This window comes from Petromyzon marinus, chromosome 33 (genome assembly GCF_048934315.1).
Source record: "Petromyzon marinus isolate PM22_M1 ecotype Great Lakes invasive population chromosome 33, UKy_Petmar_22M1.pri1.0, whole genome shotgun sequence".
Lineage (NCBI taxonomy): Eukaryota > Metazoa > Chordata > Hyperoartia > Petromyzontiformes > Petromyzontidae > Petromyzon > Petromyzon marinus.
Genome location: NC_133699.1, coordinates 10,206,741 through 10,234,636, shown reverse-complemented (window position 1 = coordinate 10,234,636; position 27,896 = coordinate 10,206,741). Strand labels below are relative to the sequence as shown.

At 45.2% G+C, this 27,896-nt stretch overlaps 1 protein-coding gene across 2 annotated transcripts; it reads right to left on the bottom strand.

The window, feature by feature from the left end:
* Positions 1-626: 626 nt before the first annotated feature.
* Positions 627-26,032, bottom strand: LOC116948441 (alpha-actinin-1). Of its 2 annotated transcripts, XM_076071531.1 has the most exons (21): positions 25,731-26,032; positions 20,499-20,613; positions 19,211-19,330; positions 17,455-17,541; positions 17,245-17,332; positions 16,505-16,583; positions 16,215-16,296; positions 15,725-15,810; positions 13,366-13,458; positions 12,538-12,768; positions 11,969-12,116; positions 11,603-11,753; positions 11,085-11,193; positions 10,748-10,888; positions 10,379-10,561; positions 9,516-9,650; positions 5,879-6,058; positions 4,765-4,911; positions 3,907-3,987; positions 2,969-3,127; positions 627-2,498 (listed from the first exon to the last, which is right to left on the bottom strand). In XM_076071531.1, the coding sequence occupies exons 1-21, from the start codon at positions 25,839-25,841 to the stop codon at positions 2,340-2,342; spliced, it is 2,685 nt and encodes an 894-aa protein (XP_075927646.1). In that variant the 5' UTR covers positions 25,842-26,032; the 3' UTR covers positions 627-2,339. The 2 variants fall into 2 exon arrangements, with proteins under 2 accessions (XP_075927646.1, XP_075927647.1); XM_076071532.1 differs by lacking the exons at positions 15,725-15,810; positions 16,215-16,296; positions 16,505-16,583; ... (3 more) ...; positions 20,499-20,613; positions 25,731-26,032 and adding an exon at positions 14,452-14,473.
* Positions 26,033-27,896: the final 1,864 nt, after the last annotated feature.

Sequence of the window (27,896 nt, the reverse complement as noted above, 5' to 3'; positions counted from 1 at the left end):
GAGTCATATGCTGCAAACGGCACTGCATTAAGCAGCAATGAAAATCAGGGAAGGTTTCCCAAAACCACGAATTGCCATTTGGTGGAAATGGGAGCATCGGTCATTGGTCCAGCGACTGGAATCTCACCCAAGCCCAACGCCACGTGTTTACATTTGTGTTGTGCATTAAATCAGTTTTATTAAACTTGACCACTCGACCAATGCAAACATTTCCGCGGACCCACCCACACCCTTGGTGACAAAACGCATTCACTTATCTAGAAACACCAGTGATACTCAAGGATTCGTTTACCGGAACATTAAAAGACGGCTATAAGGTTTTTTTTCGAGGGGGAATTTAGAACTCGGGGTTAGGGTAATCAGGGTAGTTTACCGAACTTCATTTTTGTATTTAACATCGTAAGTAAAATACGAATTCATGTCCGACCAAATAGTATAAACATTTGTTTCCTGCATTTGGATCAACCTGCATTTGCACCACAATCCGTGAACCATCTGGAGGATCATCGTTGATCACTGGTGGTCCGCGGACCGTACTTTGAGAACCACTCCATTAAAGAGTTGAAATCTTGCTATATGCAAGATTCACCTGACATATAACAATGACAAATACTTGCACAATGTGGTTATATCCAACGTAAGCCTTTATTTACCCACGTGATTACATATCTGCACAATGCACCCAAGGACGTCAGCGGTCTGCCCAGTGGAGTTTCATTGAGGCCTGCTTATCTCCACGTCCACATTAAAAATATGCGTTCAAAGTTAAAACCCTGTAACAATACCGTGGAAAGGCAATCATTCGTTGTAAAACGCCAACATTTCATTCAGCAAGATTAACATTTCACCTCGCTGTATTTCCACTAAAAACAACTGATTTCCACATTTGATGTTTAAAATACAGGGCAAACACTATTGTGGTACAGTAAAAAAAATGTTAAATAACACACCATTATACAGCTAAGTAACTTGGTCCATTTGTCTAAGCCCCATGATTGGAAAGACTAAATTCATAAGAAAGTTAAGATACAATATAAATGTAGAATTTAAAATCAGCACCGATCCAATTCTAACACTGTTTCATATAAATAAGACGGGGTTTACTTGGGAGCAACGGACATTCTTAAATGCATGGGGACAGTGACCACCAACTTGAAGCAGCTATTCAAATAACAATGCTGTGCAGTGGAATTAAAATCCAAGTTGCTTTTACATGCAAAGACCTACAACTGTATTAAAAGTGGTGGGTTGTAACATGCGGTTTGTATTTTTAAACAGATTCTCATATTACACATTACATTTAAAAACCCTATATTTTTAGCGCACGCTGCTACTGTATATTAAAAAAACAACTATAGGTTTCTGTAATCCAGTGGTGAGCAACGGTTCTCTGACCATTGTGAAGTCATTAGGCCAAATAAGCAATGTGTTTCCAGATGCCAATACTACACCAAGTGCAGTCAAACACACACCACCAGACCCCCAAATTGCGGATCTACCCAGCTCAACAACTCAATGCTAACTGCGTTTCCCACCTCTGCTGTAAACAGATCGCATTACTACTCAAATAACACATTCTTTACAAGACCGAGTATCACCCTATGTCTGATGCTTTCCAAGCAGACATGCATAGATTTTTTTATTTAAGAACTAAGTATTGTCCTGGGTACATTATTTTATACACTGGGCTTCTCAATGATGCGCTGATGGCTAAAAATGGTATGTATTAAGCCTTAACATGTTTTGAGATACGAGAAATATCAGTAAAATACTAGATAAAAAACAAAGCCCTCTTAATTTTGTATTCTACAAAAGGGCACTTCTGTAAATCTTGATAACTACTTAATAATAAACAAATACAGCAATAACCCAATGGTGGTAAGCCAAATAAATCTGTTTACTGTACATACACGAAATTTGTTTTGTGTATACTTGTTTAGGTGTATGTTCGATTTAAATTCATTGTTGCATTTCGTGTTCTGTTGTCCTTCCCCCCTCTCCAAGGACACAGTAAGTGAAGTTCATTCGTGGTCACGTCATGCGTGGGAGTGTCAGACTCCAGTTCGCCATTCCTCCATGTGGATCACAGGACAGGATCACGAATTTCCGCACAGCATCGGTCCACACTTCAGCACACGATCTGTTCAAGTGTGACCATGGATAGGCAAACTGCACGCTTGGTAACCGATCTCTGTTGTGCACAGCAGTCGGGATCATCTGAAAGCTGCTTGAATAGTGTAGGGAAGTTGGGTGTCAAGGATGGATGTGCTGTGTCTTGTGACCGCGTGTCGCGAATGTGCAAGTGCGTGGTGTGCATGTGTACGAGCGGCTCTCCGTGGCTACAGGTCGCTCTCGCCGTAGAGAGCGGTGGAGAAGGACATATAGTCGAGTGCGCCGGGCACGGCGTCAGGCCCGCGGTACGGGGCCATTCGGGCGATGCAGTACTCAGCCTGATCCGGGGGCAGCTCCCTCCGCAGCTCGTCGGCCGTGATGAAGTTCTGCACCCATGAGTTCACACACATCGGCAGCACACACTAATTCAACGAGCACTCGATTTCCTTGGTGTACACAATTACACAAAAACACACTCCCTCCTTTTCTCAATAACACACTGCTTTGTACATAAATGTGTTAGACTTCGTCAATATACTCCTATATGAAGGCCTCGCCGCATCAATTCAAGGACTGATCTCCAACCTCTTCATCGAGGGAATAGGTCTCTTGCATCTATGTTTGAAGAGCAAAGGACAGGAGACACAACCAATGGGCTTATGGGTACACAATGTATGTAGACCTTCTTTTGCACCATACATAGCCAACCATGCTAAATCGGAAAACCAATTGCCCATATTCAAATAAGAAAATAATATCTCAGACAAGTCGGCTTCAAAAGCCAGACCTTAATTCCTGCTGACTCCAGAGGAGAAAAGAATCACAGGAAATGCCATGATCTGCTAGAAACGCTGACCTTGTCGCCGGCGAGGATCTTGAAAGAGGCGATGACCTGGTCGGCCGTGTCGGTATCGGTGGTCTCGCGCGTCATAAAGTCGATGAATGACTGGAATGTGACCAGGCCCGTGTTGTTGGGATCAACGACTGTCATGATCCGCGCAAACTCTGCTTCTCCCTGTGTGGCCAAGGGACAACAGACAATTACTTAGCAATGTAGAATGCATTTTCATACACAAAATACCTTAAGTATTTAGTTACGTTGCAGTTGGCTGAGTGGCTCAGATCAGAATGCTAAGCCAGCACTGCTCAGATGAATCATTTAATCCAGGATTCTGCCACCGGTGACTAAACCGGATTCTTAAGTGTAGTGATTGGATGGCCTTAGGATGGTCTCCAATGAATTCACCAAAAAAACACTTTGTAAAATTAGGTTATGTGCCTAATATAGCTAAATTTGAGCTCTGAAAATTTCCATTTTAATGTCATGAAAGGAACATAAAGCTCAGTGGGAGAATGGGTGGGAAAGAGCTGCCCCCTACTGTGTGGAATACAGGTAAGTTGAAAGGATCTCAGATTAAACTGATATCCGATTCTGTGTGCTCTTCTCTCACACAGCGTGTTGAACTTCTCTGCGAGAGAATAAAATGGAAACTAAATCTCAAAAAATGCCATTGACATTATCAAGATAAAATTAGGGGAAAGGTAAAAAAAAGTATTTAGTCAATCGCATTTGGCAAAAAAATTTAAACTCCCTATTCCAATCTAAATATTATTACAAAGCCTTTACAACCCAGACTATACTTGTACCTAAACCAGTGACGATGTAAGAAATTATATTATACTTAAAATGGATTCCAAACCGATTTAGGACACACTGTGTATGTATTTTAAATTCGATACTCTTCTTAACAGCCAATTTATTGCGTCAGAAATAATTATGGGGCTGCACGTTACCTGCTGGTCATTCCCTACGTCGTAGCCCAGGCTGATGAGGCAAGCCTTGAACTCCTCCGCACCCAGCTTGCCAGAGTGATCCTAGACCATGAGGGACAGTTTGGCGAGACCAACTTAAACTATTGATCAGCAACTCATACATCTACATTTACCGCATTCTGCAGATTATAAGGCAGATTTGTAAGACGTACCCAAAACAAGTGCCCAGTGTCAATAATGTAATACAAATCTGTTTAACACGTAGGCTTTCACGACCAATATTATTCATAATAAAGGTTTTTGGGTTAGATCGCGTTTATTTATAAATGTGTCGTAACCCTCCACCACCCGACACGGCCAATCAGCAAAAAAAAGTGTCACGTTGACAAAAGACAAATAATTCACTATTCACTACTCTTCAACACACCGGTGGGCTGAAGTAGTGAATTATTTGTCTTTTGTCAACGTGACACTTTTTTTTTGCCGATTGGCCGTGTCGGGTGGTGGAGGGTTACGACACATTTATAAATAAACGCGATCTAACCCAAAAACCTTTATTATGAGTAATACAAATCTGGTCACACACAGACCTACTGTACAAAATGCTTCGCACCCGCCAAATTTTACTTTAAAATACAGGGGGAAAAGTGTCTATAATATTCCAGAGAATACGGTAGAACCATTTGTTAACGCAAGGCCAGATGAAGTCCACCCAATAAGCATCGTAAAAATAATCACATTCAAGTACTGCATTGTTAACATTTATGTATTCTATGCCACTTAACGGAGTGAATTACAAAACTAAATATGTCCGCGCTGCGGTTAATGCATTGAATATAAATTGCCACTTTATTGTATTTTCAAGAGAACCTGCAGTACCTTGTCGAAGTGGTTAAAAGAGGCGCGGAATTCATGCATCTGCTCCTGGCTAATACCCTTGGCGTCCCGCGTCAGGATCTGGGTCTCCACTTCGTTGATGGTGCGAGCGATGGTCGTGAGCAGCTGCTCCCAGCCCACGCGGATGTGCTGAACACACGACACGGTGCAATAAACCTCTTAAGACAGAGCGCTCATATTCCGCGACATAAATGTATGACATTCTCTCAGCCTGCCTTTACATTAGCTACACCTTACAGGATAAGGGTAAAGTATAATGTAATGCTTAACCATACGAAGCTATAACATTACATACTGATGAAGCTAATTCCGACTACTCAGGGTCTTAGAGACAAAGCATGACATTACCATAAAGACCACTGGCCTGATACCTGCATGTGGGTGTGTGTGCACCGCCACTAAGTCGTGTTAGCCGCGTGCCCGTGTGTGACCTCGCTGGTGCGAGGAACGAGGTATGTGCAGTGTCCAACCATCAGGGCGCGATGGTGCACACCTGTTATCGAGCCCTCTGGAGGCAAACGTTGGTACATCATATTTTTTTAAATTCCCAAACCCCATTGGGCTGTAAGCAGGCCAAGAAATGGCAGTACAGCAAATTGGTTCATTAACCTGTTTTTTGGACCTGAGTGTTTTCCCCTCTTGTGCATGGATTTTCTCTGGGTACACCATAAAAAAATCTCCTTACAAATAAAATTGGCCAAAACTCTCAATGCAAGATCCTCATGAAAAAGTACTGAGACTAAGTAGGACTTTTCTGCGTAAATTACATTATTAGTATGGCTTAGTTATTGCACGATAGGGTGAGACAGGGTTATAGATGCAAAGGAGGTTGTGATGATCACCCACGGGTTTGCATCCAAGATGCAGACCTAAAGCCAAAAGGGGAAGTCGGTGATACAGTGACAGGGGGGGTCTTTGACAGGTAGGTATTGACCTAACTCGGGGATCGAGAGGAAGCAATGCCAAGGTGTTGCAGAATCAACGGCACTGGCCGTAACCTTTCGACCTCGAGTTAATGCCTAGTGGAGCTGGTGCACGCTGTGCGCGGAGTGCAACTGCGTCATACGCAGCGGTGCACATCGTGCGTCGTGCGCACCTCCATTGTGTAGTTGGTGTGCTTGTTGTCAAAAATGAGGGCCTCCTGCACCAGCTGGTACTCGCTCTCCAGTTTGTCGATGTTGGGCTTGTAGTTGATGATGTTCTGTTCGTAACGTCTCAGCTGGTTCAGCTGGTCCTCCAGCGTGCCGTGCATCTCGATGGAGATGTGTCCAATCTCCTGCAATAACAAACGCCCAACACGCAGCACATGGCATATTTGAAGGCTGAATGAGAAAGACAGCCGGGTGGCTCAATGTCACTGTGACTCCCGAAAATAGTAAATGGTACGTACTTAAAACAGCTTCCATAACTGGTGAAAATTTAGAATAATGTTTAACATCACAGTATTATTAATAACAATTTTAGAACCAGCCAGGCGGCTCAGCAGTAGAGCGAGCAGCTAACAATCGGAAGGTTGCAAGTTCAACCCCTGGTTAGGGTTTGACTCAGGCCATCATCTCTCTGGGGTCGAAAAAATACACACCACTTTGTGGGGAAGTTATCCGTGGTTATATTATGGACTCAGCCCCGATGTAGGAATGAGAATTTCCACCACTGGCTGTAAACAGGAGAGGAGAACCACCTCAATGCTCATTTAAGCAAGAAATTACTTTGACCTTTATTTAATGAGATAGGAGTACACCTACATTTAGCTTTAATGATAAATACGTTAATATTGACCCTCATTAAATATTCAATTTTTAATCATAACTTCATGTAAAAATTGGCATCAATTCCACCTCAATCAAGTTTCAATGTGCTGCAAGTCACTATTCAGCATGAACGAGTGGGAATGTTTTCCACAAAATTATAGGCAACCATAAATTGTATAATTTATGTCTTCATATGAACATGCACAGCTTGCTATACAGGCATTGTACAGCATGTGAAATGCACACACACGTGTCAATGTATACAAAACTAATTATTTTCTGGTGAAAGATGATTCCGAGAGATAGACGGCTTCTATTTATGAAGAGGTAAGAGCGCCTCCTGCTACCATGAATCTATTATGGGAGATCTGGATTTAGCAGATACATCAGCAGGACATAAAACAAATCTCAGTGTGAAAACAAGCAAAAAATGCTCCACAATTAAGAGTAATATTAACCTTTACATTTTGCAATTATTCATCAGTGCATATGAAGCAAGGTTAACACATGTTTGTAAAACAAACTCATGTAAAAATGTTGACTTAAAAACATTCGTGACTGCAGGATTTCATATTACTTGGTTCTTTCGGTAAAGCCACGTAGATATAAAAATAATCAAGTGAGTAAAAATAATAACAATAAAATACAAAATTATTTTAAAAAACACTGATGCAGACTGTAGCCTGGTTCTTAACCTCGGTGAGTGTAATGGCAGTCTATGATGTAGACTGTAGCCTGGTTATTAACCTGAGTGAGCGTACTGGCAGTCTATAATGTAGACTGTAGCCTGGTTATTAACCTGAGTGAGCGCACTGGCAGTCTATAATGTAGACTTATTCTGGTTCTTTCAGTCATGAAAATAAAAACAAAAACCACGACGTTTCGATCGCAACACAAGCGGTCGTCATCAGGAAAATGGGGGTTAGCCTCTAAAGGCAAACTGTTTATAAAGGTTTAGAGATGGGCGTAGCCCAAGTGTGTCAGCAGCATTGGCGGGGCAGCTAATGTTAATATAGGAGAAAACAACGCCAACGCAGTGGGTCTACACCAATCAAAGGGCCGCCAGGCAATCATTGCACCTCGCTCCACATACCCACACTGCTGACAGTTGAGGTTGACAAGAAAACACAAATCAAGTCATGACCCAAAGTGGTTGATGACATATTTCCAATGATGCTGAGTTTATAACCATCCTCTCGGTTGAAATTGTGTCTGTATATATGGATGGCTTCATGAACGAACCTTTGTTGAAAGCCAGTCGGCTTGCAAAATACCTTCGTCTTAGAGAAATAAATTTCGTGTGAGCCAGCCGCATTGAAATAATAATCAGCCATGGCAGAAGTATAGGTCCTACTGTGTTTCAAATCTGCCTTATGCTCATGAACACGGTCTGAGACATGTCGCTTAGTTTCCCCAATGTAACTGCTGCCACAGATACAGCTTAGTTTGTAGATGCCGAGATATTGCATGTCAGGAATCTTGTCCTTCACAGATGGGATCCGATCACAAATTTCATGTACTGTGTTAAATCGGACCTGGATCTTGTGTTTGTTCATGATTTTGGAAATATTTTTGGTGGCCCCTGCTATGTATGGCAAGGTGATGGTTTGGATTGGATCCTCAGATGGCTCCTTCCTCACGGTTGGGGCGATGACTTTGCGGATTGTGTAGTCAGAATGGCTCATTGAGCCAGCTGATCTGTTTTTGTTTCAGACATCCAATAAAAGTAGCATACCATCCTTTTTTACCTCCATGGTGAATTTGATGGCTGGTGTATGGAATTGATGTGCTTGAGGAATTGGTTCAGAGCCAGTCGGCCATGTGGCCAGATGACAAACGAGTCATCCACGTACCTCTTCCACAAGGACGGGCGTAGAGTGGATGCCTGGATGGCGCCCGTCTAAAATTTTTACGTGAAAATATTGGCTACAACAGGAGATAAGGGAGAAACCATTGGGGTGCCTTAAGTGTGTTTGTAGAATGTTCCATTACAGGTAAAGTATGGAGAGGTGAGGCAGTGTCTCACTAGGGCCGGTACACTCATTCATGTTAATAACCAGGCTACAGTCTACATTATAGAATGCCAGTGCACTCACTCAATTTAATAACCATTGCTACAGTATACATCATAGACTTCCCATATACTCACCAGCTTAAAAACCAGGCTAGTCTACATCATAGAATGCCAGTACACTCACCGATGTTAATAACCATTGCTACAGTCTACATTATAGACTGCCAGTACACTCGCCAAACTTAATAACCAGGCTACAGTCTACATGATAGACTGCCAGTACACTGACTCTGATTAAGAACCAGGCTACAGTCTACAAGTGTTTTTGTTTTTTATTATTTTATTATTATTTTATTTATTATTTTTCTATCTACGTGACTTTACTGAAAGAACCAAAGAATATAAACTCAAGTTTATTATCCCAATAACTCTCGATGTGCAGGCTTGCAAAACCAACTGGTCACCAATAAGTAACTCCCATCCAAAACATAATTTGATGCCAAACTGTCAATTCTCTGTGATAACTTTACTTCCAAGTGCATTTGACATAAAACCGTGTCTGTTTCCATGCAGTCACTTAACTATTTAATGCTTCTGTACCTTATTTTTAATTCACTACGATCAGTCTAAAAGCATTCACCAAAGCAGATTTACGTTACAGGGAAATTACGATTTAAAATTGATTTGTTTGTGCAACATTTTCGATTTCCCATGTGACAGTTTATTTTTGCTCCGATTTCGATTCGCTTCATTGGTGTACTTTGTTTAATTTGTTTTGCTTGACATTTTGGTGACCCGGGTCATTCTTGCAAATGAGACTATCCTGGTGTCTCGAGTTCTCACCTAGTTAAACCAATACACTAAAAAGGCACCCGCAGAAAAGGTTTCCACACGGTTGACATTTGGAAAAATGTTCCAACGCAACTCCCACGGCGAGACCGTGTGCTGCACCGAGGCACACGGCTCACCTCCATCTTGGTTTGTATCCAGGGCCCCACGATGTTGGCCGAGGCTGCGAACTGCCGACGGAGCGTCTCATTGGCCTGCTGCCGTGCCAGCTCATCACGCAGAGAGTCGTCCCGCAGCGGAACCTGCTGTGTCATCTGCAGGCAGAATAGGAGATGCATCAATCCATCCACTACAATCAACACTCATGCTCACCACACATGCATCAAAGTGTGGCTTCCAGACCAGTCATGGATCAATATCAAATTTTGCATTCACTATCTTCAAGTTCCTTCATGGACTTGCCCCTACCTACCTCTCCCATTTCATCTCACTAAACTCCATCCCCCCCACCACCCTCCATGCATGCTCCAAACTTCTCCCCTTTCATCTCACACTTATTCCCCTCTATGCACTCTCCTACATCTACCCTCTTACCTCGCTCTACGCCCCGCCATGCACTCTCCACACCAGCAATGAACAATATCAATCAAAGCCCTGTCAGTGGAAGGTCAATCATTTTACTCTGCTGCCCACAATAGTCTGAAATTCCCTTCCCCCAGTCACCTGTCTTGTAATCCCTGAACACACGAGGTGTTACATTCACAATATTCCAAAAAAAATGTCTTGAGTCAACCTCAAATCATGACAATTCACCAAATCACGATGTTCTTATAGGGTTCAATGCAGACCATTGTTTACAGGGTAAATTGAAACCAGAAGGTTCTCCCTTAGGGATTGGCGATTAACTGCTTGTTTCAGAACATCGGCATTATCACTGGCTGTTCTGCACTGCGTTTCAGGATTGATGAGGGTGCTTTGAGAGCTTGTGCTCGATCCCAAAGGAGACTGCGTGCATTGCTGCGAGCTGTGAGGGATGGCTCACCCTCTCCCACTTGCTGGAGATGTCGTGTGGCGTGATGGCGCTGTACGGATTGGGCCCGGCCAGCTTGACGTTGTACGTCTGCGCCACCTTCTGAATCTCGTTGTGCACGCCCAGAATGGCGCTCTTTTCCTTCTCTGCTTCAGGCAGGGTATCCTTGAACTGCTCGTGGGCCGATATCAGACCCTGCACAGAAATGTAAACATTTTCTGAGTTTAATGAAGGTGAAATTTAAACGTAAATATACTTTCATAATATAATGCACTTTCATCTCAGAAAACGTTGTTGGCTCCCAAAACTATAAACGCACGCTCTTGTAAAATTATGATTGCATCATCAGTAAAAAATGTAAAGGGTGCCAACACTGCTGACCTGTATCTCATCGATGGTGTGAACGATGAACATGTCCTGCAGGTCCTCCACAGCTCCGTCCATCCACGTGTTGAAGGGCGCCGCCCTTTTGGCGAACTCCAGGTACAACTGGTCGATGGTCTCCAGGACCTTCTCTGTCCTCTGCGTTCATAGACCCGATCGACCTCAATTTAACCGATGGCTTTTGATACGCGAGCAACCCCCACCAAACGCTACTCTTGCTTTGAAATATAGGGGAAAAAGTATATCTTATTATATCCAGAGAATAGGGAGTTAGTTTCACAACAACCAAAAAGGTAACAGTGAAAGCAGACGGACACGTGCTACACCAGCTCACCTCTAGGGTATCCTTGCGCCTTTGGGTGAGGTCACCGAGCTTGTCCCACTCGGCACAGATGTCCTGGCAGCGTGCGTTCACGCTCGCCACGTCGTGGTAGTCCAGCTCACTGCGCGAGGCCACCGAGAAGATGTGGGGGAGGGGATAAACATTTAGTAGTGGATATTAATCCCCAGAGTACAAAACAAGCAATTGATAGGTTTACGCAGCCACATGGACGATCAGCGACTGGAAGTTTTAATGACTGGCCACAAGGTGTCAGCAACACACGCTGGATTCGCTTTTCTCTAAAGCCCTCCTATGTGCCATAGCCCTAAAATGGCAAGTGGTAAATTACTATTCTCTCAGTGCAACAGCATTATTCCACGCAATAATTTTACAATGCTCCGGATATTGAGGAATTAACAAGTCGAGTCATATTTGCACGCCAGATGAAACGCACAGCACAGGTGTGCTAGAGCACCTGCGGACCAAGTGCCCACGTTCTATCTCTCCCTCTCTATGCGTGCCACACATACTTGAGCTCCTGGGCAATGGCGGCGATCTGCTCCACTCGGTCCTGGTGAGCAGCCAAGTCGCTCTCAAAGGCTTCGTGCTTGCGCAGCAGTGCCTTGAGCTCCGTCAGAGACACCGAGTCATAGTCGCGCTTCTCCAGCATCGCCTCCTTGCCTGGCACACGCGAAACCGCGGGCTTAGCAGGTGGCAAGGCAGCAGCAGCAGCAGCAGCATCAAGCACAACAACCACGATGCTGAACAACAGAACGATCGCATTCACTCCTCCGGGGCGACAGATGCCGATGCCCCAGTTTGACCTGCTAATTGTACCACGGAGCCACACCTATGGACATAGCCACGTGCTGAAGCGATGGTTTTGGAAGTGGTACCTGCGGTCCACGCCTCGTGGATCTTGGCCTTCTGCCTGAACTTTTCGGCCAGGTGGTCGAGCCGCTCCAGGCGTCGGATCTCATTGAGGAGCCACTCTTCGTAGCCCTTCTCCGCCTGCTCCAGCATGGACCAGCCATTCGCGATGTCCTGTGATGAGAAGTACACGTGCAGGTGTGAAACGCGGTTTGGTGACACCTCTCTTTCCATGACGCACAAAACAAATGAGGCACACGAATAAATGCTCATGTGTACACGTGCAGCATTACTGTCAATCCACCGCTGGATGAGGGCCTTCCCACACCATGCGAGTGGCGGGGGGGGTGATTTGTCCAAAGTTCTGTACTCCCGTCTGCTGGCAACAACATTGCCCCACGACCTACGACACCTGTTTCATGCATGGCGGTCACCCATCCAAGGACGATGCTGGCTCTAATCCCGCTTATCTTCTGAGATCGGAGTGGATTGGGCACTGCATTCCAGGAGATGTCGTCACAGGCTGCACCAAGTAAAATAAATGTAAACTGCGGGCCAAGAGAACGATTACTGTGCCAGAGAGGCCGAAACTCACCGAGACCATCTTGCCCTCGGAGGGCATGAAGGCAGGGCGGTTCATGAGCCGCAGCTTGGTCTGCAACGTGTTGAAGCTGATCTCCAGCTGGCACTTCTCCTGGGCCTTGGGTGGCTTGTGCACGCGGCGGTAGTCGCGGAAGCCCTCCAGCTTGCCTTGCATGGCCTGCATGGTGTTCTCCGGCACGCGGTTCTCCAGCCATGGGATGGTGCGCCGGATCCAATCCAGCAGCTGAACATGGAATCACAAAGCAAAGGCGCTTGTCAGGAGTCTACAGCTGACAGAAGCACTCGATATTTGCAATAATACTGTGAGAGTTACCCACTTGTGGGATGTTCCACAAAGTAAGCAAGCTTACGGTAAACATTTCAAAATCATCCCAACAATAAATTTAAGGTGTCATTTTGAACAAAATTACCTTCAAAGTTAATTCGTAAATTTATGCAATAAGTCAACAGTTTGACACAATATATGAAACTGAATCCACCATCACAGCGTGGACAAAAAAGGTCAAGTCTGTCCGAGTACGTCTGACACCGTCGTATTTTATGAGCATATCTCCATTATCAGGAAAAGTTGACAAACTCCTAATCCGCTGAAATACCATGCCAAAGTAAAAAAGCCATTCCATCATTACACTATTGATGGCCTACATCTTTAAAGTGTCAGAAATATAAAAAAATGTACATCGTAATGAAATTAAAATTCTATATAAAGTGCTGAGATTGATGATGTGACATGTTACCATTCATAACTATGCGTACCCCCTACAGTGATGTAAAAGCGTGTGTGCGTGTGCTGGCTGGTGGCAGTGGCGGCGCTCCTCACATCGCTGGCCATGTGCTCGTAGTCCTCCATGAGTTTCTCATTCTCCTGGTTGACAGCCAGGACCTTGCAGATTCTGTTAGCCGCCGTCTCGGCCTGCGCAAAGGAACACAACGTTTATGAAGCATGCCAAGACCGTTCCGCAAAATCCCCAACGCAGAACTACGTCTATCGACTGCCCACAACACCCAAAGACACTTTATAGTACCTACCCAACACGCTACATCTCAAGGGTGTAGGCGTGTCTTCCGACATTTTCGCAGCAGAGATGAATCGTGCGCCAAGTTCACTCGCTCATCTTGAGCGACACGGTTGTTATAAGGAGGTGAAAATGTCAAAAACATCAAGTTTAACATTAACCAATGAAGTCGTATCAATGGGTTCGTATAATGTTATTGGGACTTTGTGGGGCAGTGCGTGCATCTTGAATGAAGCCCTCCTTGTTTCTCATTCCAATGTCAGACCACATACTTCATGGCTGTTTCGAATTACACAGCTAAGAATTCAAGTGGTTTCCAGCTGCTGCTCTACTGACTTATTAAATCTAGATACGCCGCTACACGAATAAAGACACTTATGTGACCCTTGATGTGGCACAGCGATTACAATAAGTATTAATCAAGTGAACAAAATTTTTAAATCTATGGACTTTTACATTTTATTAAGTTGTACTTTGTCACGGCAAATTATTTCAATAGAAAATTGGAGACATAATTAAAGATTTCACTTCTCCCACTACGGAAAATTACCATCACCGCACAAGGCAAAACGTATCTAATATTGTTAGTTACCCTTGAGACAGCTCATTATTGTCAATCAGAAATAATTAAGCATTCCATTCTTCAGCAATCACCTTGTTAAGGTTGGTTGCCTCCAACTGCTATAAAAATCGTCGTTATCATGTCAGCAGATGTCTGAACAATGGTAAGCGCCTGTGCTTTAACAGTCCAACGTGTTCAGTGGCCATGAGTAGCGACGTGCAGTCAAGCAGAACGCAGGCCTCCATTTGCCTTCAAAGATCAAAAAAATCCAAGCGTGTATACACAAAGGAGGAGAGGGGCATAATGAGCATAGCAGGAAGGCAAATACCTGTGCAGAGCACCATCAAGAAGGGGGAAAGGCAGGAAAGGGAAAGCCTAACACGTCTGTCCTGGGAACTACACAGGAAAGAGGGAGGGCAGTCGGGGAAGAGGGAAGGAGAGAATCTTTAACCGTGGTGTACTTCTGCAAAGCCTCATGTAAACAATCTTTGCAATACACGTTTCGGACAAGACGTCATACTTCAATTTTTACTACAGCCGCACCGCGTAACTTAACGTGTGTGAAACACGTGCACGTTGAATATGCGCCACCTCTCGCATCAAAGGGACAAGCCAAAGATAAGGACCGTCTACAGTGAAATACTTTCATTGCATTAACACATGGGCCGAATAGCACACTATAATTTCAATAGGACGCACACCGCTACCTCAAAACAACACTTGCATGCGCTTGAACGCAAAAACAGCTGCCAAGTGTCCTTCGAGCCAGGCTTAGAGTCACGTGACATGCAGAGGGCAAGTCAGAGCCTGCTGCTGGGATAAAACACCCTCCTCGGCTATGCCGCGTGCATGAAAATCCTCCCGAGTGCTCATGCGCAAAACCCACAAACACCCGCCTGCACCAATAGCAACCGAGTTGTGGAAACTTCGCTTCAACGGCAGAATACCGCTCACCGACCTCAGTTCTCCTACGTTTGCTTATCGCCACTGCAATTTCGGGATGCTATTGCAGTGCAACGGTCAACGCTCTAGATTTGCGAACCGGAAGTCACCGGTCCGAATCCATCTCTCGGCACAGCAGCTGAAAGAATGGCGCAAGTTTCTTAAATCACCTCCCCCCCCCCCCACCGCTTCTGTCGACTAAGCGGTATAAATGGCTACACCAGAGTTAGTCGATTAGCAGGTTGCATATGGGTGGAGTAAAATGTGGGCACATCAAACATTTCAAAAAAACAAACATCTAGCATGGAAGAGTAGATCAAAATAAAATCTCGAGGGGCTCTCTTGAGTTTCCTCCAATGGAGGCCCTTCCACCAGCAGTGAAGTTGGCAAGCAAACTCAGGCCAGTACCTTTACCCGTTTCTGCAATCTCACCCTCCGCGCATCCCTTAATGAACATCAGTTACGCTGCTTGGGCTTCACCAATAGCTGCACGAATGCCACCAACCGCACAGTGCTCGCGTGGTTGGTAGTGCATAACTGAGCGCGTGCGCCAGCGTCCTTCTCGGATCCACTATCAAAGTGCGAGTTCATAACGTGGGAGGAAGCGACTATCCATGCCTGCATCAACTCCAGATGTCCCCGGGGGGGGGGGGGCTCACCTTCTGCGCGCCCGAGAATGCATGGTAGTAACACGACACGTAGGTCATGATGGCCTTCTCATCTGGACGTGCTGTGCCCACGATGTCTGCACAGACACGCGGGCCATAAAAACAGCCATGATTAGGTAAACACTATCATGCATGCAGATTAAATAGCAATTAAATAACAAATGCTGTTAACAATACATTAGCAGTCATCATGTTCCCCTTTGCCCTTAGTCCAATGTACGATTTTAACATAATGTACTCTCACTTCTTGCCTCGTAAAAAATAATGGTAGCGTGTTAAAAAGTTACCGATGACCTGCTGGCCTGAAAGCTGATCAAAGAGAATGCAGTCTTCACAGCTGCGTCTAGGGTATTTATTATAAATGTATAATTCAAAACGCTTGCTCACAGCCAGTATCATTGAGACTTTCAACTGTTTCCAACTTCACCAACTCGATTCAGCATAATGATAATGAAAATAATCATCTGAATAACATTTTTACCTTCTGCATCCAGCATCTTTGGAATGTCCAAGTACTTCTCTGCCACTTCGAAAGCATTGTTGAGGTTTGTGATGGGATCATCCTGCCAATAAGAATGCCCAGGTCAATCAACACAACAAGCTGTGAGTATAAAACCAGAGTTCTGAATTTTAAAAAAGCATCTTCATTTGAATGTATGCAAAAAAATAAAGATTATTTCAATTCTTAAAAACACTATTTGCATCAACAATAATTAAGAATGTACTCCTCGCCCGTACCAACAAAGATTGCAAAGATAAGACAGTGCGTACCTTTCGCAGTTTCTCGTAGTCGATCAGGTCCGGCCGGTGCCTGTGTATGAGGGCATTGAATGCCAAGCCATCCTTCCAGCTACAGTCAGGGCACAAACAACGAGATTACTTCCATCGGGGGACCCAAGCCGATCCGTCTCAAGTCCTTTTTTCAGCACGGCTGCACAGCAGAAATGTGTTCCACGGAGGTCACGTTTGAGGGGCCATCTATCAGCGACATGCTCGCTGGGGCATGGACTTGCATACCTTCTACGCTTCTATCATCGAACGAGCGGACGGTGAAACAAACAAAAAAAAGTGACGCGTGGGAGTCGGACAACCCAAGGCAACAATAAAATGTGCGAGTTGGACGCAAGCATGCACACAAAACCTTCTTAATTTTCTCACAAGCATTATAATCTTAATCCATGCCGACTTAGTACATATAAGAAGGTTTAAATCTGGAAAATGAAGATTTAATACAGTGGCTGTTTCAGATGCATGGGCTCAGTGGAGACTCATGAGTTACAGATCTGGAACAAACAACAAGCTCTGGCTTGCAATTTAAATCCCCACCACTGTTATTTACATTCTCTTGAATATTTTCTAGATTGTTGAAAAACAATAACCCAGCTGCCTGAAATGCTACTTAACCGGTGCATATTTGGTTGCCAGCAATGAGCAAACGTAAATAAATTCAGTCAGTTGCATCTTTCTAACTTACAGCAGGTGCCTTAAAGCTGAGGACAAGACGTACTAACCTGATGTGAAAGTTCTGCACGTTGACGTTTTTATACGGAGCCGTCTTCCGCTGGCACCAGAGCAGGAGGCCCTCCTTGGCAGAGGTTTCTGTACAAAAATGCAGCCGTTTTTCTGTCTGCGAGTGTGCGCAGTAATACATGTAACCTTAGCCTATGAATGACACGTTTGATCCTAGATGCACTTTTTTTTCCCAATGGAGGCTCACTTACCTTCAACAGAGATGTCCTGAATGGCAAAACGCAGAATAATTGTCCAGATCATACCCAGGGTCATCTTTGCATTTCCATCCACAATTTCTGCAAAAAATAAACATATAAAAAGAAAGGTGAGCGATGGTCTCTACATTTTACCAAACTTTATAGGAATAATTTGAACTTTTAATGCACACAGTATTCGCTCACTCTCAAAGAAATGAAATGATTCAGAAGCATAAGGAACCACAATCAGCTAAGGGAGCCCTGGCAGTTAGCTGGTACCTAACTCCCCTCAACTTTTATGGTCCTCTATATATTAAGGCGTTATCGGCCAATTAACAATTGTTTATATGTGGGAGGAAATCGGAGCACCTGGAGATAATCCCACGCACGAGAGGGGGCAAAACTCTAAATTATACAGGTGGAAAAGATGGAGTCCACATTTTCCGTACCACATTCTGCTATTATCCTGACAAGCCAGGGTATAGCATCTCCTCGACACTCACTCTGAGAGTCACAACATTTGTGCGATCCACCAACCCCCACTTTCAGTGGATTACAGGCATGTGCCACTACTGCTTGGCACAATTAAAAATACAGACAATACTGCTTTACACACTGGAGGCCCAAGTATTTCCATCTCTTGAATACATGATAAAGTGGCATTTTTATGGAGGAATAAAAAGCAATACATTTAACCACAACATTACAAGTTGTCAGAGAGGCTTAATTACAATGTGATCTGCGTTTAATAATAGAAGTGGTGGGGGGGCGGGGGGGAATAACATACAAATAAAGCAAAATCGTGGTAACAATGTGAATGCCTGATGTAACATGGCAGTTAAATCAATGATTTACGCTCAGTTTGGGATCTGCAGATTAACGGTGGAATGTCGGCACGTCCGGCATGTGCCTGGGACTCCACATTGTGCACAGGGCTATGCACCACTTGGCCACCTCCCTTCCCAGTTTGTCAGTTTGCCAGGCTGCCAACAAAGTTGGGAACTCTGCTCATGGAAGCTGTCTGGATAAGAAGTATTTTACATCAACCAAGAGAAGCACATTTAGTGCAACTTTAAATGTCGTGTTTGCAGTTCTGTAAAACTGAGATGAAAGTAAGATGAAACATGACCTAAACAAGTTGTGGTTATTATTATGGTCAATACATTCAGCCGAAAGAAACCAAGTGGCTGAAGAAGTAGAGGGCATAAATAGAAACAATGTTAAAGGCAAATACAAAGCCGTTCGCCACGATTACAACAGGAGCAGACATTCACCAATATGAAACCCATGCACTCCACCAGTTACACAAGTACAGTTAGTAAAACTGGCAGGGTTACATTTTTAAAAGACCCCACTAAATGAAGGCTGAAAACAACTTTACCACCACCATTATTAAAAACTGCCTCATCATCGGCCACGATCTTGCTTGTGTTGACTCAAGACCTTCCAAAGCCATCACCATCATTCATGGTCACGCGATACAATAAAGCACCTCGCTCCTGCACACAAGCTCTTCTCATCATTATCTTCTTAGTAGACATGCGACAGTGTTTGCCCTCTCCTTTGGCTGCCACTACATAGCTCGTCTCGACCACTGACCATCATCCCTTCTCATGATGTACCCTGCCCTCCATCTCCCATGTGCACCGGGTCAAGCGGCATCGAGCCGGGTGTCTGAATTACGGAGTGCCCGTCACGTCTGAATCCCACGGTGTAGAGGGCACCGGGGGCAGTGACATAAGAGGAAATCAGCTTATGACAATCCCACCTTCTGCACCAATGGACACGAGTTTCACACCCTTGCTGGCAATGAAATCCAGAGCCTTGTTGACATTGGAGATCTTGTGCACTCTCATCTTTCCCCTCTCCGGCTTGGCCAAACGCTCACCTGTAAAGTAAACATTACGCCGTTGCTTAAACATCACGCCACCGAGCTCTACATTCATAGCCATAGATGTATCCAACGTGTGAGCAATAATGCATGATATGCACAGATCACAAGTTCAAAATACCATTCAAGTTATACCACTCTTCAGAATACATGTTCAACTTTGAAGAAAATAAAGGTACAAGAATGTGCTGGTAATGTCTATGTTTCACAAGAATTGTAAGATTGCATCAATAAATAAATTATTATCGATGCATGCAAATAATCGCATGTACGCATATGTTGTATGTAATAGGTTTGCATCATCGATGTAGCCACCAGTGGCTGCTACATTCAGAACATTTTTTTTATTTTAAAATATTATTAAATATAATCGTAACCCTAAATCGTGACAATGCATTGAAGAGCTTGATGAGGGTCGGAGGGGGGAAGTACACTGTTAAGCATCTACCTCCTACCATAGCAGCGGTTTGCAGCCTGAAATTGCAGTTTTTTTATTAGGAAATACACTCAGCCTGCTGAAAATAATCCAACGACTTAACCTCGTGTGAAGTTGACAGCTAGTCACATCTCGTTAGCAGCCACCAGATCTTACCCGGAAAGCAAGCTACAATTATTCCACGGTGAGAAAAAAAACAATCACTTACAAATTGGACCCAATTACTCCCAATACGTCAACCAGCATGAAATTATTTTCTACTAAACGTATTGTGATTTGAACCTTCCAACAAATTCGATCTGTTATGCTTACTAAGCCTTTCATTTATTTGGAACAATTTCAACAATGGAAACAAACAATCCAAAGAGGGCAATTAAAATCACAAAAGTAAAGGCAAGCCAACATAAAACAGTACTTCTTACGATTGTCAGAATGCTCTTCATCTACGAGCTACTATTGTGTTCAGTTAAAAAAAGTGATTTCACAGAAAGCAAAGCGATTCATCCTACACTTATACCAATTTTAACACTTTCTGTAAATTGGGAAGGAAACTAAAATTATCACAATCGAATCTTTTGCTGTCACCCTACACTTGTACAAGACTCAGCACAATATCCAGCTGTTCAGATGTCGTCACTCGCTGTACTCGATGGACAATGCATCTTGACGTGGTGACGAGGTCCTTGCGCTTGGTGGAATATCACTGGTTGAAACCAAGCGTGAGCTCACCTGAGATAACCTCAAGGAGCAGCATGAGTTTCAGGCCGTTGCGGAAATCTTCATCGATGTTCTCGATGCCTGTGCCGGCCTTGCGCAGGTGTGAGTTGCACCATGCCGTGAACGTCTAGGGGGCCGAGAGGCAGCAGCACACAAACAACGTCAAAGATACCCCATATAGCCTTTAACAGATTGTTGGGGCAAGTGCTATTCGCGAGCAACTATAAAGGCCTGCAAAGAAAATAAAGAGGTGGGTGGCCAGCACCACGCCCAACCGCCTTAGGAATTTCCCAGTGCTGTTTCCACACACTACACTAAGTACTCATTTGAGGCAGAGTCAACCTAGGGTAAGCCAAAGACCAGTTCAGATAATCCCCACCGGTGTTGGCCATGAGCAGCAAAAGAGCTTGGGTCACCGGATACATAGCTAACTGCTGCACTACCGCTCCCCACTACATCACACAGGCATATATTATGCACACGCACACATCTGATACATGCATACATACACACTTGACAAACAATCACAAACAACCGTACACGCACAAAGATACACTCATGCACGGACACATGCCCACAGACACGCCCAATTTTGACTCGCCACGTAATTATACACAACACAGCGCTATGGTGATGTCACCATGGTGCTCGTATCAGAATCGGTGCCTTTCGAAGCCACCTAATCTCACCGCGCATGTACACATACACACACTTATGCCTGGTTTATCAGATGAAAATGTATCATGTCTAATTCACCGAGATGAGAATATTAGTTGTGTGGAAGGTAACATGAAAACACCTAACAGGCGGGCTGCACAAAGGCTCCTGAACATATTTCCACATGCAATAAGAGAAACAAACCACTGCTCCATACTCCAGTTTTAACATATGCTTTGAAACAAATACATTTAGTCTGGAACACCATACACAGTGCAACTCAAATTGCTTGCAAGGTTAAGTATTTGAATCCTGGAACGTTATGACAACCACCATAAACTATCACAACGTTTAGCCTCGCAGATATCGTAATGCAGAGTTTGCTAAATTTGTAAGAACACTCTCAAGCAAAACAAACCCAGCACGTTTGCACCCTCGAGTCTTGTGCTGCAATAAAACATCATGTGACTCGGTCATTGTTGGCAAAAATAAGCTCCCCTTCGCTCTGCACATCCTGTTTGCAGAGTTAGCATACTACACATACGGCCCTGTTCAGCACAAAACACACGGCGAAAGTGAGCAGAGCCCTCAGTACTCACTGTTTAACATTCAAGCCTGCAGGCAAGCACACAAAAAAAACTTTAACTTCAAACTCTAACCGCAGTCTATGTCAGTTCGTGCTTTGGGCACTGAGAACACATACCAACGCCATGTACGACTAATAGGCAATGCAACAGGTTATTCTTAAAATGACAAAGTTTCATTTTGTATCACCAGTCGGTTCAGGGTGTAAATCCGTAATCTGACAGGTATATATACATCAAAAGAACCGCAACATCTCACACAAGTGACAGCTTAAGCTGTTTACATAACATCTCAATCACTTGAAAATGTCCACACCACTTACAGTTACACACACTTGGCTCACAAATATATACATTTGCTCTTCATTCTTTCAGTAATGGTGCAATAACATTACGACCCAGAAAACCCATTCATTACAGCCGTAATACTCCAAAAAAATACCAACTGGTATTCTCAAACACAACCAACAACACTTTGCTGCCAAATGCTAAATATTATGACAGCTACATTTACTAGCTTGCTTGCAGTGATACAATCATCATTTGGAGAAACAAGTATTTCTATCAGGAATCTGGTTTAACATCAACACTGCACATATAAGTTCTTTCTGCAGAATGCGCAATTGTTTGTTCTCCCCGTGTGTGCACAACTCTGCAAACAAAGCGTCCTGCTGTGCTCTTGACAGCCGCAGGTGCATGATGCTGCTGTTTACCAACTTCTATCCAAATGCCAAACACAAGGCTGACTCTTCGACCAGCTGAAGGCAGACGCAGTGCCTGACACAAAGAACCAAAGCCATTAAGGCTCACCTATTTATATATTTACAGCACAAGGTGCGTATTCATTGGTCATCGTTTGGCGACATTGTTCCCCTGAGACTTATTCAGTAGACTTTGCTAGTCTGGCTTATCTCGACAAAATATACCAGCAAAGTGGCCGGTTAAATCAGGTCAGAGCTCTGAGGCTGCACCACTAAACATCCTGCGCTGGAATCCAGGCAGCAACCTAAGTCAGGTTTCTCAAGGTTAGTCAGTTGATGGTCTCAGCCCAATAATAATAATAGACTACGCCAACACAAACAAAACGTTACATTTGGTTATGCACTTACTTTGGCTGAAATCCTGTTCCGAGAATAAATAAAAAAATATCGATATCAGTGGCAAGTAGGTGGCAAATTAAATGTAGGGATGTCCTGCTTTGAGATTTACGAATGGTTACTTGGTCACATGACATGGGGGGGGGGGATGTTTTCACTATATAAAAAAGACACCACCCATAAAGCCAAATTACTTCAAGCATGGTAACTCGGGAAGTAAAAAGACTAAGTTTCACAACTCATTTGAATAGAGTGAGTATTGATTTATTATGCTTTATGAAGGCAGCACACAATATAAGAGTTCTCGATGTTTTTTGTGAAAAAAATCAGGTGAAAAGAAAGCTTTGAGAGCGGCTACCAGAATGAAGTATGCTCCAAGATACCATCTGGGATCAATGACCGTGCGTGAGCAGTCACGTACAATATTTGCATTTTGGATTTTTGTACAACTCATAAACTGAACGGTTAACTCGGAAACCATGAAGTTTACATGCATATTTTATTAAGCCGTGTCGGCAAGATATGTTCGTGTTCATTATATGTTTGAAACTCAACACGGTAGCGCAAAATGCGGAGATCTGTGGCAGTCCCCCCGCGTGGCCACTCAAGCCACCACGCACACCACCCACTCATTCACAGCTCCAGTTCCCAATTAATTGACAGCACCCACGTGTATTCACTTCTTAAGGCTCCTGCCGATGATAACGTGTGGGGCTCTGAAACCAAACTTTGCAAGTCTCTATATAAATTATATCAGTGGCCATCGGTTAATTAACAGGTATATATTCTTAGTTCTTTCGGTAAAGTCACGTTGAAGGGAAACAACAAAATAATAAAATATATAAAACAATTATTTTGTTGTTTCCCTTCAACGTGACTTTACCGAAAGAACTAAGAATATGAATTACTGCAGTCACGAAAGCTTTAAATCAAAATTTAACAGATATATTTCAATTAAAAACGACTGTCTATTATGTTTTCAAAGTTGTTGCCGCTTCAGCGGATAACACCGACCCTTTGCGATAAAAACGATTGCTTAAACGTCTCTCTGCATCGAGGACCCCCCCGTCGCTAAACTTAAGCGGGTTTTCTCCTCCCATGCAGATTTCCGAGTCCAACCACGCAGTGCCACTGCCTTGAGACATGCTGATCCCCTGCGGCCACGCCCTTCCTCCTGCCCGCCTCCCACCTGGAGGGGGGTGGTTGGGGCCTCGGCCCGGACCACGAGAGCCCAGCCGGTGACCAACGTCGATCCCCTCCCCTCTTCCCCTTCCTCAAGGCCACGGGGCTGCCCAAGCGTTCTCGGACCCCCCCCCACCCCCCAGTGGGCAACCATCCATTGGTTCCCGTGACCATTAATTATTCACATTTATTCCAGGTCTCCCTTACAAGACGTCAAGTCTTCAATGGGCTCTCACTTTGTGAAACACTGCAGAGGGGGCTAAGTATAGTAACAGTGTATCCGCCAAAGTGGGTAAAGTGCATAGTTGCCGATTCAGCGAGCATGGGAAGTTAACCGCGAAACGGAAAGAATGCGTTGTTTTAAAAATGCAGATCCCGAGTGCGTGAGGCACACTTGATAAAACCACAATACTACCAGCACTTCATGCTCGTCGGGTGATGTCATACTACATTGATCTTCACATCCTCACAGAGGCTACTCGGCAAAAACGTCTATCCCTCTCATAATGGATAGCTCTAAAATTACAAAGTACCGAGACCAGACCGGATATCTCACTTGTCAGTACCATCTTAGTGAGGTTTTTTTTTTGTAAAAGGCCTATAACAGTGGCACGTACAATATAAACTTAAAAGTGAATTAATGTGATGAGACTTATCGACCATGAAACCAATTCGGAAGACTCTTAACTGTACAAGAGCAACTACGTAGTGTTGAACTTCTTTCGCGCCGCACGTATAGCCCAACCGTGCTAATCGAAGGTGCGGTGAAGGACAAACTAAACACCAATAAAGCAGTTCTAAAGAAACTCATGAGAGGGAAGACATCGAAGAAAATGGGGGATGAGGCCCTTTGCTCAGAGGTGAGACGATTCCATGTTGGCGACAACGGCGATGATTGGGGGCCATGCACTGGTGGTAGTTGTGGCCCGAACGCTCACAGCTCACGCTCTGCCAGATCCTTTGCTCGCTCCCATTCCCCGCAGCCCCAAATGATCGCCCCATGCGGCTGTGAATAACGGGCACGTAAACATGTCCCCGCCGTCCCACTGTTGGCCAAATCCCCCCCCCCCCCCCCAGCGTGTAACAGCTGCACGGCTGAATCGAGTTGTTCGCCTGCACGTGAAATGCACAAAACGGGTGTTTGCATTGTCAGCATAGAGAGCGGGCGCAGACACACGTGCTGTTGTACTGTAGCTCCACGTTCGTCAACATCTACGCTGTATTTACCAAGCCGCGCCGAACAGCGTGGTGTAAAAGTACGGTCACGCAAACGCAACGACGAGCAACACTGTGGAGTCCTCATCATCCAGCAATGGATTCGGCGAAAAGGGCCATGCCTCTCCTTGCAACGCTTGAGCGCATCCTTGGGCCACTGCCTTGTTGCATAAAACACCACGAAGTTGCCTTCTCCGTTCCCCCCAACTTAATGTGCAATTTGCCCGATTAACGTCGAAGCGTCTGCAAGCGAAATAAAGTAACATCACTTGGCGTCTTACGCAACTGTCCACCAATACTTTCCCGCTACAATGAGTGTGTTAATTGCAACTTCAAAAAGCAAAAGCCCATAACCTCACACTTTATCCTGGTCTTCCTCGGCTCAGATAAAAGCATTGAAAGCTAGACCGTTAAACTCGCCGTTTATATGGCCGAGGCTGCGTTCGTCCACACCACCGCACCGCGGTTAGGCCAAAGCCTACGGCCTCGCCTGCAACTCGCACGCCCACCTTGCGCTGCTGCTTCTCCCAGGCAGGGTCGAGCAGTAGCTCGCGGTCCCAGTCCTCCTCGGGTGCCATGTAGGTCTCCACGCCCATCGTGTTCTCGTAAGAGTTGTCCATGGCGTCGGCGACGGCGCGGGGGGAGCCGAGGGCGCCGCGGGAGCGCGAGGTTTGAGCGGGCGGGACGCGGAGCCGCCTCTCGCCTCGGGGGCACGCACAGCTCAGCCTCAGGGATCACGCCCCCACCACGCATAGAGAACACGCCCCTCATTAAGGCCACGCCCGTATATTCTAAGGCAACGCCCCCCCCCATCCAGCTCCGGAGCGATGCCCGGCGGTAGTCCCCTAAAAGCCATGCCCATAGCTTTAAGCCACGCCTCTTCTTTACCCAGTGTCACGCCCCCAGACTCAGAGACCCGCCTCCAAACTCAGAGACCCCCCCGCCTCCAAACTCAGAGACCCCCCCGCCTCCAAACTCAGAGACCCCACCCGCCTCCAAACTCAGAGACCCCCCCCGCCTCCAAACTCAGAGACCCCCCCCGCCTCCAAACTCAGAGACCCCCCCCCGCCTTCAAACTCAGAGACCCCCCCCCGCCTCCAAACTCAGAGACCCGCCCTTAGACTCAGAGACCCCCCCCCGCCTCCAAACTCAGAGACCCCCCCCCCCGCCTCCAAACTCAGAGACCCCCCCGCCTCCAAACTCAGAGACCCGCCCTTAGACTCAGAGACCCCCCCCCCGCCTCCAAACTCAGAGACCCGCCCTTAGACTCAGAGACCCCCCGCCCCCAGACTCAAAGACCCCCCCGCCCTCAGAATCAGAGACTCCGCCCCCAGACTCAGAGACCCCGCCCCCAGACTCAGAGACCCCCCCCCGCCCCCAGACTCAGAGACCCCCCCCCCCGCGCGAGGACGTGCCCTAGCAACGGCCAATCAGAGAGCGCGCGCGCAGAGATTTTAAACGAGGTGGGCTGGGCGAGATTGAGCGCATTTCTTTGGGCCACTGCCTTCTTACAGAGACAACCCTCAAGTTGCCTTCTCCGTTCCTCAAATTAGTGCTCCATTTGCATACCTGTCAACACCTTATCAGTGCCTACCTCATTACAGAACAATTCAGACCTTAGTGGTCACCCCGTGCCCTTACAAATCTCAAAGTTCATCCTACGAAGTCCCATCCCAAGGGAGAAATACAAACAAATACACACATTTTTTTGCCCGCATTGAAACGGTTGTGCGCCGTATGGACCTTAAAACTCAATTTCCTTGTGAATACGGGCTAAACCGTATGGGTTGACAGGTATGAATTGGCCCGATTAACATCGAAGCGTCTGCAAGTTACATAAAGTAACATGACTTCGTGTTTTACGCAACTGTTCACCACTCACTTTCCGGCTACAATGAGTATGTTAATTGCAAACTTCAAAAACACAAGCCCATAATCTCACGCAGTTCTCCTCCTGGTCTTCCTCCGCTCAGAGCGTGCCACGCGACTTCATGTCTGCCGAACACTCATTGCAGAAAGACCCATTTGGGCCTTTTAAGGTCACAGTGGTATTGACTAACGTGCTGAGTGTTGCGTTATTTGTGCTGTTGCGGCACCGCCAACGCAGTTCCATAGGGAGAAACAATTTTGGAAACTTACGCGGTTACCGTGCAGCTTTGTGGATAAAATCAGATATAATTACAACTCCGTGCTGAGCCTACAAATATAAAACACAAATTCACTCCAGCCGATGGACTTTCCAGACCAATATTATCAAGCATCATATGAGTAAACTCTGGACCGGTTTCGACTGACATCACACAGCCTGCGGCACACAGAGCACGAATGTAACAGCACTTTTACACGGCCCGTATATCATAATTATCCCTCACTGCAAGCACCTTAATTGTGAATATTAAAAACTTTTTTTTTACTTTAGTGCCACGCTCAGTCTGTTCTTGAAAAAAAAGTGACCTATGGCTGTGTTACTAAGGTTGTATGGTAAGTCATATTCGGTACATTAATGTAGCCGTGCCTAGGACCAAATAGCCAAGAAATTAGCGAGTCAGGTGAGAGCCTGGACGAGCGTTTGACTGGGTGACCACTATGCACGCAGGGCAATAACCTTGTGAGATTACAAGAGATAAAGACGGAATGAAATGAGATAAATGTGGACAGAAAATAGAGGCAGAATG